The sequence below is a fragment of the Portunus trituberculatus genome, chromosome 38 (genome assembly GCF_017591435.1).
Source record: "Portunus trituberculatus isolate SZX2019 chromosome 38, ASM1759143v1, whole genome shotgun sequence".
NCBI classification, from domain to species: Eukaryota; Metazoa; Arthropoda; class Malacostraca; order Decapoda; family Portunidae; genus Portunus; species Portunus trituberculatus.
This window is the reverse complement of record NC_059292.1, coordinates 32,879,043-32,892,589: the sequence shown is the minus strand read 5'-3', so window position 1 is coordinate 32,892,589 and position 13,547 is coordinate 32,879,043. Positions and strand designations below refer to the sequence as shown.

Genomic DNA, 13,547 nt, shown 5'->3' with positions numbered 1-13,547 from the left:
GTTATTTGCCTCAACATACAAGACACAAACAAATATCAGAGTGGCATTCAATTACATGGATAAGAACATGATGAAAAGATCATAACCACTATGATGAGACACATAATAGAATACGCAACAGTGGCGTGGTCACCATACTGGCAGAAGGACATCAGGAAACTAAAAAAGAATTCAAAGGACCACTACAAAGATGGTGCCAGAAATAAAGACTAAATGAAATGGAAATACCAACTTTAAAGGATAATCGGGAAAGAGGAGATCTAATAACGATGTATAAGTTAGTAAACCGTATGGAAAAGATAGGCAAACAAACCCTGGTATCAATGACAGAGGATGGAGATAGACAAACAAGACGACACTCCGAAATCATGAAAAGTCAGTGTACGAGGAACATTAAGAAGTCTAGTTTTTCGCATAGGATAGTGGACATCTGGAACAGATTGAGTGAAGAGATTGTAGCAGCAGAAAGTGTATACAAATTTAAGGAAAAGTTGGATAAAAGTAGATATGGAGACAGGTCACTATGAGCCCGCTTGAACCCTGTAATGTACGTACAACTAGATAAATACAACTAGGTAAACACACACACACGCACACGCGCGCACACACACACACACACACACACACACACACACACACACACACACACACACACACACACACACACACACACAGGCACAAAAGTCACCGACTAACACAACACAATCCCATCACGAGTACACACAGCCTTCTGACTTCTATACAACACCGAAGGGTATTTTAGAAATAAACTCAGTCCTAAGTTTAGGGGTGCATCCCCCTGACCTGAGGAGCTTGTCTGTGGCTCCCCTGGACCCCTCAGGACACAGCAGGAAAGGAGGGCAGCCTGGGGCAGGAGGCGCGGCCCCAGCCTAGGCGAGCCGAGACGGTCAGCAAATGGCGGACGAGAGGCACATACAAATACTGAATTGTGCCTCACTTGTAAGGAGATTATTATTTTATTATCTTATAGTTTTGCAATGAAAGGTGTGAGGCAACAACACAAAACCTTCAATTATGTATCCACGACCTTCTTTCTTATTCTTGTGACTTCCTATATTTTTATCATGATTTTTCGAGCATAGCCAGTCTCCTTGAAAAAAAAAAAAAAAAAAAAAAAAAAAAAATAAATAAATAAAAAAGATGTACAACCGGCAAGTCACACCCTCGGTAGGGATGGCACGGCCTCAGCCTCCCTTGCCCTTACTGTGCCAGGCGGCAGTGTTGCGATGGGAGGATATGCATATTTTTGTTTTGCCCGCTGTCAGAGAGAGAGAGAGAGAGAGAGAGAGAGAGAGAGAGAGAGAGAGAGAGAGAGAGAGAGAGAATAATAATAATAATAAAAATAATATTTTTTCTTTATTTCCATGAAAACATGGTTATTCAGTTTAGCAGACTGGGTGAGTGAAACTCACATCACAAATTCAAGATGACAATGCGAAAAAATACAAACAATAAAATAAATAAAAGCCGAAGATAAGTTTGAGTTAAAAATAAGAACTACCCAAATCATACACAGTGCGCCCATCACTAAATAAGAATTAAAAAAAAAAAATTTAACAAACGTCTAAAATAATCAAGTAAAACATTTTATATACGAATACACAAAATTACTCTAAACTTGCAAGACGATTTTTGTGTCTAGACTTAAAACTTTGTACGAGTAGGGTGGCAGAGTTAGTGCTACAATCAGGCAGATAATTCCATGCAATAGGTCCAGTAACCGCAGTGCCAGAGTCTGTTCTAGTTCGTGGCACATACAAGTCGTCCAGTTTATTACTTTATATGTAAGAGGGGATACCGTCCAAGGAAACCAAAATTGTGATAAAAAAAAATGCCCACTGGGGCACCAGTCCCCAAACAAGTTTGATAGAAAAATGTTACCTAGAAGGGTACTCCACAAATGATATAGGAGTAATTTTTTCAAAAGATATTAAAAAAAAAAAAAAAAAATGGGGGAAGAATATATGTGTAGTTAGATGCATGTAGTTTTGTGTGAAGGAAGAGAGTCGTTTTTAGCGGGCAGGCTGTGATTGCCCCCTTGTGTTGTGAGACACAAAAGGAAACGTTCAGTGAGGTCATAGCTGGCTTAATGATAATTTCACAGTGCTCTCTGAACCAGTGCTAGTAGACCTTACTAGGAGTAATTATCGTTTCGGAAGGTATCTAGTTATTCTATTGTGTCTCCTGTTTGTTTTCTGACAGTATAAAACTGTAAAAACCATTCCGGATACAGCCCATTTAGTTTTATTTATGCACATTGACGCATTTTTGAAAACCAAATTCGTCTCGTCATCCATTTTTTTTTTTTTTTTTTACGATTGAAGTAACATGATCATATTTAATAGCTAATCCAGTGGCTATTTTGGCTGCAAAATTTCATAATTTCTGTACCCTATGAAGAAGAGTTTCATTAGTGGAGGCCCATATAAATATACATACAATAATTCATCAAGCTGAGGATAAGAGTCTATACAAAAATAATTCGAGTTGTTTTGTCAAAATTGTCATTTATTCGTGTGATGAATATCAAGACACGATTTTCTTAAGAATTCCACTGATGTGTTAATCAAAAAGCATATATTTGCCAACATAAACACCTAGATTTTTTACATGACTATTTAGAGAGAGAGAGAGAGAGAGAGAGAGAGAGAGAGAGAGAGAGAGAGAGAGAGAGAGAGAGAGAGAGAGAGAGAGAGAGAGAGAGAGAGAGAGAGAGAGAGAGAGAGAGAGAGAGAGAGAGAGAGAGAGAGAGAGAGAGAGAGAGAGAGAGAGAGACTCGATAAAAAAAGTGCGAACTTCATGTATTACTTCACCTAATATTGGTCAAGTACAGGTGTTTTCATTATGTTTTCCGTCACCGAAAAACCAAGCCAGGCGTAGAAAGGCTGAGGCTCACCAACACTATTCTAAGGTGAAACCAATGAATACAAATAAACATTCATACGTTAAGCAGGTTAATTATCGGCAATCCTAAAAAAAATATGGATTATCTTGGCTTTAAGAATATCAATTTATTCTGCATATTCATTACTCCAAAAATTGCAATGAAGGATAAGTCCCTGACAAAGTTACCAGCGGATGAACACAATAAATAATACGAAAACCTAAAGCACAAGAGAGTGGTTTTGCTCACGCGCAAGCATACACAAAAATAAAAGGACTTCTCATGGAAACAAATCTGAGTGGGAAAAAAAAACATGAAGTTACTAGCAATTACATAATATCATATGTAGTTCTGAAACTAAAGATGTTATATTTATTCAAGTAGGACAATTATTAAAAGTAACACGTCTATTCCAACATAGAAATATCAATGCGAAATAAAACACGTTTTAGATAAAGTTACTAGTAATGAGCATTTAAAAATAGAAGATATTTAAGTACAAACATGATTAAACGCAATTCCTTTTCCAAATATACAAAAATTTATGTGAAATTGACCTTGGTGTTGTTTCATAACGTACCTTATCCAAAGCTGAACGGTGGAAAGGTTGCATACTTTCAAGTCTGCCTCCTGTGCCTCAGCCTCAGTCTGATTCATAGAAGTACGAAGCTTTGAAATGAAGAGATCCAACTGCTTTCACTGTAATGGTGAAGTACTCGTCTCGAAGAGATAACCAGAAAGTAGTTGTTTGTTGTTTATGCTTGAGTTTTGGTGCTGTCATTCCTGATTTCAGTCAGGTGATGCTCTTCGGTAACTGTCTCTGCTGATTCATATACGTAGTTCACAAACACTAGTTTTTACCCAGTCGAAGCACGATACCTCAAGTGATGGAAAATACTTTTCATTGTTCTAACTCAGCAACGACATGGTTTGTGAAATTAATGTAAGCAAATTTTTGTTCAATCTGCAACTTTTTTTTTTTTAATTCAAAATTTCAATTTCTTTTTTCTTTTGAGTCTCCACAAAGTTTGTTTTTCCTTAAGTGTATCAATTCTAATTTATGTATAATGTGGTATGCCGCCTACAATAACGATGTAGCATAGATTAACGATCAGTTCAGTTCATTGTCATTAAACTGTTACACATAACTATCATATTCATAAATAACTCACTAGCCACGTACAGGTTGTTTGAAGGATGACCAATCTTCTTTCCCAAATTCGTACGGCACCAGTGTGCCAATATACACACTTCATTCTTCTAAACAAAAGTCGCTGCGGTGTCGTTCCGCCCTGAGAGCCAAGCTACTGCAAAGAACACAATACAGTGATCTATATCTATACAAATGAAAAATCTATCCATTCGAAAAAACAAACAAACAAACAAACCTCATATACAGAGGTGCTATAGGACTGCAGTGTAATTAGATAATTTGCAGCTTATTAAGAATCATCATGTTTACGAGGTCATAAGATCCATGCTGATAATTCGCTTAATTTGTATCAAACCGAAATTTGCGGCTGGGGTGCACCCTTAATATTATATGAAAAGAATGTGCTGTAAATCAAAACATGTGGTCTTTTAACTATTGCTATTTTCTTAATCTTTTCTTATTTTGATAAACAAAATCTTCCCTTCTTAAAAATATGGAATTGCGAAAAACCAGCCTCTACTATTATCATGAGCGTCTTCATGATTTTACTAAGGTGCTTGTCTTCTCTGCACAGTCTAGCAGATCAACGAAGCAGATACACGAACGTTCACTGCAGTGTAGCCGAGAGGCCTTTGGGTGTCAAAAACCAGCTAGTCCCCTGTTTTGATACGATTAATAGTGATGGACACCGAATGTTACTTTTTTTCTTAAAGGATTGACAGAAAACTCACCTGTATCACCTGCTGCACAACGATCGCTGAAGGTCCTCGTTAGAGGACCCATCTTATGAGATGGGTCTGTTGCTGTTAACCTGTGGAGCATCAGACTGCCTTTCTCCAAACCAGGAAGACACTGCGTGAAGTGTGTTTTGAATAGTCTGCTCGAAGATTTACGGATGGTGTTTTCATGAGTATGTTCATTGTATCTTTCAAGTTACATGTGTACGCGAGAGAGCTAAAGAGAAGGCAACGTAAGATACACTTTTTTCCTTAAGGTTTGCAGTTCTAAAAGAATCAATATTACTGAGTCTGGTCGGAACAGGTCGCAGCAAAAACGACATCAAGACCCAAAGGAGACACTCTGACAGGAAGATTGACAGAACATCATGCTTAGTAATAAGAACAGAAGCAGGGACAGCATATTAACAAAGAATTTAACATGCAGTCGAAGTAAAGGTGATTGGGAACAAAAAGACTATATGAATATACCATACTTATAAGGAAGACCATTGTGGCTGTGTGTGCCGCCAGTCTGGGCGACGCTCATGCCAGACGGGAGACCACGAAGCCTTTCACCGATGTACAGAGCTGGAAAGAAAAGAAAAAATAAATAAATAAAATAAATAAATAAATAAAAAAAAATAATAAAAATAAATAAAAAGAAAAAGGAAAGATGAAAAAAGACTTAAATGAAAGAAAGGAAATTGTGAATATAAAGTTATGGAATATGTCCAAATAAGGGTGAACGTCAACACACGTTATTTTTGGAAAGAAGTCACTGTAAACTACTTCTGTTTATACATATTGTGCAGGTAAATTTAATTATTGCATATACTGTCTATGTTTCGAATTGCTTGCCATCAAAGAGAAGCATTTACACAGGAGTAAAGCCTGGTGGATCTGGTGTTAGAGCTGTGTATGGGTTAAGTCTGTAACTATATCAGAAAAAAAAAAATCATGATACGATTTCCTAATGCCTACGTCAGCTACTGCGGGAGCCACTGCATAGAAATAAAGAAAAGTAAGTGAAATGAATATTGAAAGAAAAAAATGTTTGCTAGTTGCACTGCCGAAAAAAACCCTCAATGAAAAACAAGGTTAAAAACAATACTCCTCTACGTATAATAAAAGTGAAAGAAATCAAACCCAATTTTCGTTATGCGTTATATAATCACCACAAGAGACGCTAAACTGATACTCGTAGTGTAAAAGTCCTCACAAAAATCTTGTGCCAAGCGTGTACGTTAATTGATATGATACAGCATTAAACTAATTAGTAGAAACTGTTACGCGAGTCAAAATAAAAAGGAAAAAAAGAAGAGAGAAAAAAAGACCTCCCGACACACGAAGAACTCCCGGGAGGACGCGTTGCCTGTAAAAATGCACGTTCTGCATTTGAGGCATCGCCAGTGACGCAAAAGATAAAACAGATATCACTGAAGGAACACTTAACCCTCTCACCACCTTATCTGATACACCAGTTTGTTGGGACCACTTAGTAACTCCTAGTATTCCAGTGTTGTGAGGAGCAGCGCCCATGCATGAAGGTCCGAGTGTTACTGTGGTGGAGGTCTGAGGAGCAAACCAAGACGCCAGTGTGAGGCAGTGAGGTGTTATACACTCCAGTGAAAAATAGAATTGTTCTCTTTGACGTTAAACTGAAAACCTAAAAAAATCTGCATCATAAAATCTGAAGACGGGGAGATATTTCTGACGTTAGACACACAAAAAGGAAAGAAAGAAAGCGGGAGGAAAGTGTGGTTTAACACTAAACTGAAAATAAAAACTTTTTCATATAAACAGGCGTGAAATAGTAAGTCTGCTTCTAGTGCCACGCTCTTGCTCCTACACAGAAAGGCTTTTTGACTGAAAAAAAAAGAAAAAAAAAAATCCAAACGATTGTAAAAAACAAGAAAAAAAAAAAAAAAAAAAAATCAGCTCTTCGGGGTGGCGGTGTAATAACCGAGCGAGTGGGTGTGTGAGGAATAACCTCTGCATGTCCCGCCCTGAAGGTAGCGGCGGCCGGAAGAGCCAGCATGGCGTGCAGGACGCGACTATGGGTGTCTAGAGGGCGGCGGGCAGGCGCTTGGGTCGCGATGGTCGTCATGTTGTGTTTATCATCCGCGGCAGGTAAGCAGGCACGACTTATCAAGATAACGAAGTCTACCAGATTATAATACTGATTAGGTAGGCCTCCCAGGCTTGCAGCAAATGTTTGGGTGGACTTTACAGCTGAGACAAGCTGAGGGACACACAAAGAGCAGTGTGTACTGGCTTGATCGTTGATTGACTAATTTGTCTTTCAAAGTATTTATCTCCGCATCCCAAACCACAATGCCTTATAGACGGAGTGTCTCAAAGATTAACATGTAAATCTGTAATATATATATATATATATATATATATATATATATATATATATATATATATATATATATATATATATATATATATGTATGTATATTATATATATATATATATATATATATATATATATATATATATATATATATATATATATATATATATATAAACTGGTGGTGATCCATAAGACTCTGAAGACACCCTGTGCATGAGGAAAAAAAAAATTCACTGAATTGTTGAGGTAGTAAGAATATTAGAGAGAGAGAGAGAGAGAGAGAGAGAGAGAGAGAGAGAGAGAGAGAGAGAGAGAGAGAGAGAGAGAGAGAGACGTTGAAATAAATACACGCAGATTAGTAAGAAACTGAATAGATAGTAAATAAATCATACACACACTCATACACACACACACACACACACACACACACACACACACACACACACACACACGCGCGCGCGCGAGATGTATAAAAATAGATAAATGAGTAAATAAATAAATGTATAAATAAAAAAAAAAAATGCTGCGCTATTCTGATGAAAAAAACAAAATATCCAGGTAGAATATAGTGCGAAGTTTGAGGAACATTCCATCTCGCACATACTAAGGCTCGCATTCTTTAACACTTCTTTGCTTCACCTCTTTTATCTAAATTCACACGATTTTTTTTAAAGGTGTTTTTACGGTTTTACAGGCAGATTGACAATATTTCTACATTAAACTAGACAAAAATACACTTGAAACCCCGCTAATCATCCATGTGGCCTTGGAAAATAGTCATGGTGGAGAGCAAAGCGTTTCTGAATCCGGACTTGAAATGCAGATAATCAAACTACCGGTTAAGTCATCGCTACTGGAGACGCTCAGGTGGCGTAGATAAGCAGCTGTGGTCCTATCAGCGCTGCGTCACTCGGCAGGTTATCAGTGGAGGGATGGGAGTGGGGCTGAGCAGGGGAAGGGAGGAAGAGGAAGCAGGGCGGGGGAGGAGGGGGAGATTATAGGTGTTAGTAGAATGGCTTGCAGTTTCATTGTTCCATAGGACAACCTTCGGGTCTTATTAAAGAATCGATTATATAGAACCTGGCCTTATTTTAATCTATTTTCTACCTACGGATATAATGTAAAAACAAAATGGCCACTTAAAATCTCTCTCTCTCTCTCTCTCTCTCTCTCTCTCTCTTACCTGTCCTTATTGTAAATCTAAATATACACAGCAGGCAATAATTACAACAGAACGGAAAAGTGCAGCACAGATAGACGTTCCGGTACAGATGACTTGCCGTTAGTGAAAGGCGGAGGTACTGACAGTGCACCGTGGCCCAGCTACCGAAATGCTAATATTAAAAGACGGTGCAGTATATTTCTTAACGGGAGTGTGGCATTACGCTGTATGACTGTACTATCAAGAGACTGTTTTCCCTACGCCTGGATGACTTTTAAGAACATAAAGGAAACTGTAAGAATCCGGAAGACATACACTTGACAGTCCCTATAAAAAAAACCATACCTAACATAAACATAGGATACATTTTCATCTTGAATTTGGTTATAATTAGACCATTTCATTTACATTAGGAAAGGTCTATGGAGGTCAGAAAATTGAAGGCCAGTCTTCACTATTCTAATCCCCACATAAGTTTCTGAAATTGTATAAAAACACCAACTAGTAAGCACACTGAATATGAAAATGCGTCATGGTACTAAAGAGGTTAATCATGAGACAGGGTTTTGATAGTTGTAATCCTTTGTGTTATCTTCTATCAGCGTAATCCTACTTCAGAGATATTTTCCAGTACTGATGCATCCCAAATTGTTTTGCTGCTTTTATAAATAACTTGTGTTTAAGCTTATATTTTCCAGTTCTCCATCTTGGTGTCACGTGTCACCTTAGTGTTAGTCTTATGGCTAGCGTTTACAGCATCTAGTATAGCAGTGGTTCCCATCCAGTGGTACGCGAAGGCTTTCCAGGTGGTACATGAACACTTTTTGGATCACGTGCGATTTTTTGTTAAATCAAATTAACTAATTTCTCGGAAAATCGTTATTGCATTACACAAGATGATCTGGCAACGATAAGCTGGTGGAGATGAAACAGATGCATTTCTCGCATGAAATTGAGCTGTGTTCTTTGTTGTTAATTAATTTGTGTGTTCTAAATAAATAAATATTTGCTGTAATTCCTTTTTTTTTTTTTTTTTTAACCAGGTGGTGCGACGACTGTACGGGAAAAGTCTGGGAACCAATGATCTATTGGCTCTATTTCCTTAGAGTTGAATGATCTGAATGGAGATCTCATATATTAATTTATTATCCATTAATTTTCTAGAAGTTTTTCGAAGGTTAGAACGGTCTGGTTGTCATCTCGTCTTTCCGAGAGTTGCACATGGTATCATTTCATTATCATATGTTCTAGTTACGCCTGTAAAGACTCACGCCGTCCTTTCCTCCCCGGCGGTCCATGAGGCAGTCGCAACAAAAACACGGTTGACGGCAGCAAGTGGATGATCTGCGGCCACGCGACGCTCGCATAAAAAGTAGCCAGGTTATTCAGCACGTGTATCAAAGATTAAAGCAACACAAGCTGCTACAACTAACCTTTTCTAAACCTTGTGACCACTGCTGCATTGTAATACTACCGCACGAAATTACATAAAAGAAAATATCGACAAACTTTATGCGTGTCATTGTTGATTTTTTCTTCTTTTCAAAGTAATTCTCCTTTTTTTTTTTTCTTATTTCTCATTCTTTATTACGTATCCACAGCAATCTGGCCACTTCCTTGTAATCTACAATGTGTTTGAAGTGTATTTCTTCCTGTCTCTCAATGACACAATTCTATGTCTTGTAATTTTTGTCTTTACATTTCTTGAGTTTCAGAAGGCTTAGAGATTTAGGAAGTCGGGTTTCCGCAATGAAGTCTTGCCAAATCACTCTTTCGTCTGTGTCTGTCAGCATCACCGTTCCTTCCTCACCAAAGTATACTCACAAGATACGGATTCCCTAAATCAATGCTCTTGAAAATATATTCACTACATGTTTTAACTGTTTTAGGAATATTTTTGAGGTTTTAAAGCTTACTTTTTTCAAGGATATAAATTTAGTGTTTCTAATTTAATGTTATAGCTTTGTTTTCACAGTTTATATTTATTTTAGAGTCATTTGATAATACTTCAGGTTGGCTATTATTTTTTTTTCATATTCTAAAGGATCATAGATTTTTGTTCACATATAGCGTAACTTAATAAAAATAATGTCTGCCATATAATTTTTACATTCTTTACTCACGAAACTGGAATCAAATTTCACCTTCCTATTTACACACAATACAGAGAACAGTGTCTACTCGCTTCGACTCATAAAAAAAGGATGGAAAGTGAGTGCTGTGGTGGCTTGAAATATAGAAGTGACCTATGCAAAATATTATAATACGCACAATGATTGTTTTTTTTTTATCTTACTTATTTGCGAGAAACGGTGACGCGATAAGGACGATTCTGTGGCCAATTACAAGGCAGAGGGCTGACCTTACTTTTCCAGTCACAGCATCGTCCTACATCTATGATTTTTTACCTTACCAATTTTTCTGAATTAAGTTAGATTAGATTACAAATGTTCCATAGTATCTGTCAGCGGCCATCTGTCACGCAGTTTGGTTTGCGTAAAAATATGTCCCGCCGCCAACTCTTGCTTGGAGAAGTGAGCGCTGTGAGATTATCGCCTCCGGACACCTTCACTACCACGGTTGTGGTATTATTTCGAATACACTGAGCTGGGTTTTGGAGAAACAATTAGAGGCTATTTTGCCCTGTACGTTTGTCCTAGGTCTTCCTTGCGCAATAAAACAAATCAAAACAAGAACATATCCTTTCTTGTGATCTTTGACCTTGCCACAGTTTGCCACGGCAGCCAATCGTGGCTTTGCAGACACAGTTACGCGGCTCAGCTTTTGTATGATTAATCGTAAGTATTTTTTCTTATCTATTTCGGTAGTTATCACTGTCGTGTATCAAAAACTCGATTTTTTCCAACATCGTATACCCCACGAAATTTCTGACAGCAATTTCTCGCGATGACAGATTATAATGTACATTTTTAGGGAAAGTTTAAGAATCTTACGTAAAAGAGCCTTATTCTTTCTTATGCCGATGTCTGGACTTCATAATATTTTCCCATGTCACATGATATTCGCCGCAAAAATTACGATATTCTTACAACAGAGTTTAAACACATCTTATTTATTTACCATTATCATTTCTTTCTAAATTTTCGCAAATGAAGAAAGAAGGTATTTTAGTCTTCAACATCTTAAATAAAACAAAGGCAACTTCAATAATCTATACTACACCTCTAAAGGACGAATAGCGAACGTACAGTACATGGAAAAATAAACCAAAAAGCAACAGTACTTCGCAAACACTTAAGTTCAAGAAGCACCATTCAACACAACGCTTTCCTATTTTGATATTGTTTCTAGTAAGAACATCAAAACACAATGAGAGGCTTCAAGAAACCAGTTAAGCTACAAGGTTATCGTGTGTAAACCTGTCTAATTTACCTAGTCTTCTTTCTATTGGTCTGGCACCATGAATCTGATTATTAGGTTTATTTTAGTCATCTCTCTCTCTCTCTCTCTCTCTCTCTCTCTCTCTCTCTCTCTCTCTCTCTCTCTCAAAATGGTCAAATAATGAAAATAAATATAGAACAGTTTTTGTCTTGCCTGTATTCAGCAAAATATTAGAAAAATATTACAAAGAGACAGTTTGGATATCTAGTATCTTAACCTATCAAATGACCAAGTTGGATTCCACATACACAAAAGCAAAAAAACAAACAAACAAACAAGCAACAGTACTAAAATTCACTTGTGAAATATGTAAGAATATGGACAACAAGAACCAAGTAATAAAAATATTTCTAGATTTGTCAAAAGCTTTCGATTCTAATGATAACATATTAAATACCTAAGCTTGGAGAGAGGATCATTACAAGAACTGTTAGCCAGCTGCCTGTCAGATAGGAAACAGACTGTTCTGCAACAATATTCTTTCAAACTAAAAAAGAGAAAAAATCAAATAAAAAACTTTTGTTGATGGAGTGCTACAGAAGTCAATATTAAGCCTCTATTATCTTTGATATATATTAATGAGATATGTTAAAAATAGTGGTAAGTTTAGCTAAGTTTTATTTGCTGATGATACAAACCTTTTCCTAATAGCTAACGTGGATACATTATACATGTAAAATTGCATAATATATTCAGATGGGTAACTGCAAATAAACTATCAGTAAACATGAAAAAAAAACATTGTTTCACTGTCGCTCTGTTGTAAGTAATCAAAAATAAATTTTATGTATTACAAAATTATTAGGTGTTACCATAAGTGAAAACCTAACGAGAACAAGGCATTTTCCTACAGTCTGTAGGTTTAAATTTCAGAAATATACTTATTCAGGTGCATCCTCTCAGCTGAAGACCTGTATAGCTTATACTGTTCTTTATGTTATCCATCCATTATTTACTGCATATCTATCTGGGGATATAGTTGGCCTACTGTTGTACGTATGAGATGTTTTTGTAGCTCAAAAGAAAAATACTAAGAAATATAACATTCAAAGGCAAACAAGATTCTATAGATTTAATGTTTAAAATGTTGAATTTTAGTAACCATAAGTTTTTCATCAAATATTTCATAACGTTGTGCATATACGTACATATAAATGTTAATAATAGTAATTCCAATAACATTTATGGTGGAGCAAAAAGTGTTCCACCATAGTCAGGTAACCAAAGAAATCATCGTAACTTGATATGTCCACAACAACAACATTACATAAGTTTTCAATACACCGTGTAAGCTGTAAAGTTTGGAACACATTACTTGATGACACATAAAAAGTTGTAATTATAGTACATTTAAAAATAGTGACAAAGTATTTACTTAATATTCTAAATAAAGAATTTATAGACTAATGTTGAGGTCCCATAATTTGATATATATAATTCATAATTTACAGTATTGCATTCTTAATAATGGTGTATTTGTAATTCATAGTTTCTGTCTCTAGAAGTGATGTACTAGCTTCTCATATTAATGAGTTTTATCATAATCTTATTGTTACTTAAGAAAACAGTGCTAATATGAACTTCTTATACGATAAAATATCATTGCTCTGTCTACACACTACATATACATATACGAGTATGTATTTTTAATATTTTCCTGTCTGCTAGCTGAGCTTCGGCTCAGCGGGATAGTGCCCTAATAACCATGCTGTGCCATTTGTCTTATGCAAATATGTTTTCTGCCCAATAAACAATATTTCTCTCTCTCTCTCTCTCTCTCTCTCTCTCTCTCTCTCTCTCTCTCTCTCTCTCATCCCGTCACGGCTAGTGCCTCGCTTCCCCGTCCT

General features: G+C 36.6%; 1 protein-coding gene across 4 annotated transcripts in view; it reads left to right on the top strand.

Moving 5' to 3' along the window:
* The first annotated feature begins 6,277 nt into the window (after window positions 1–6,277).
* The window catches only part of LOC123514993, a 60,151-nt gene continuing 52,881 nt past the window's right edge, over window positions 6,278–13,547 (top strand). For all 4 annotated transcript variants that reach the window (XM_045273303.1, XM_045273301.1, XM_045273302.1 and 1 more), the window contains exon 1: window positions 6,278–6,907. In XM_045273303.1, coding sequence (XP_045129238.1) covers window positions 6,814–6,907 — 94 coding nt within the window. In that variant the 5' untranslated portion in view covers window positions 6,278–6,813. The remainder of the gene's footprint in view (window positions 6,908–13,547) is intronic.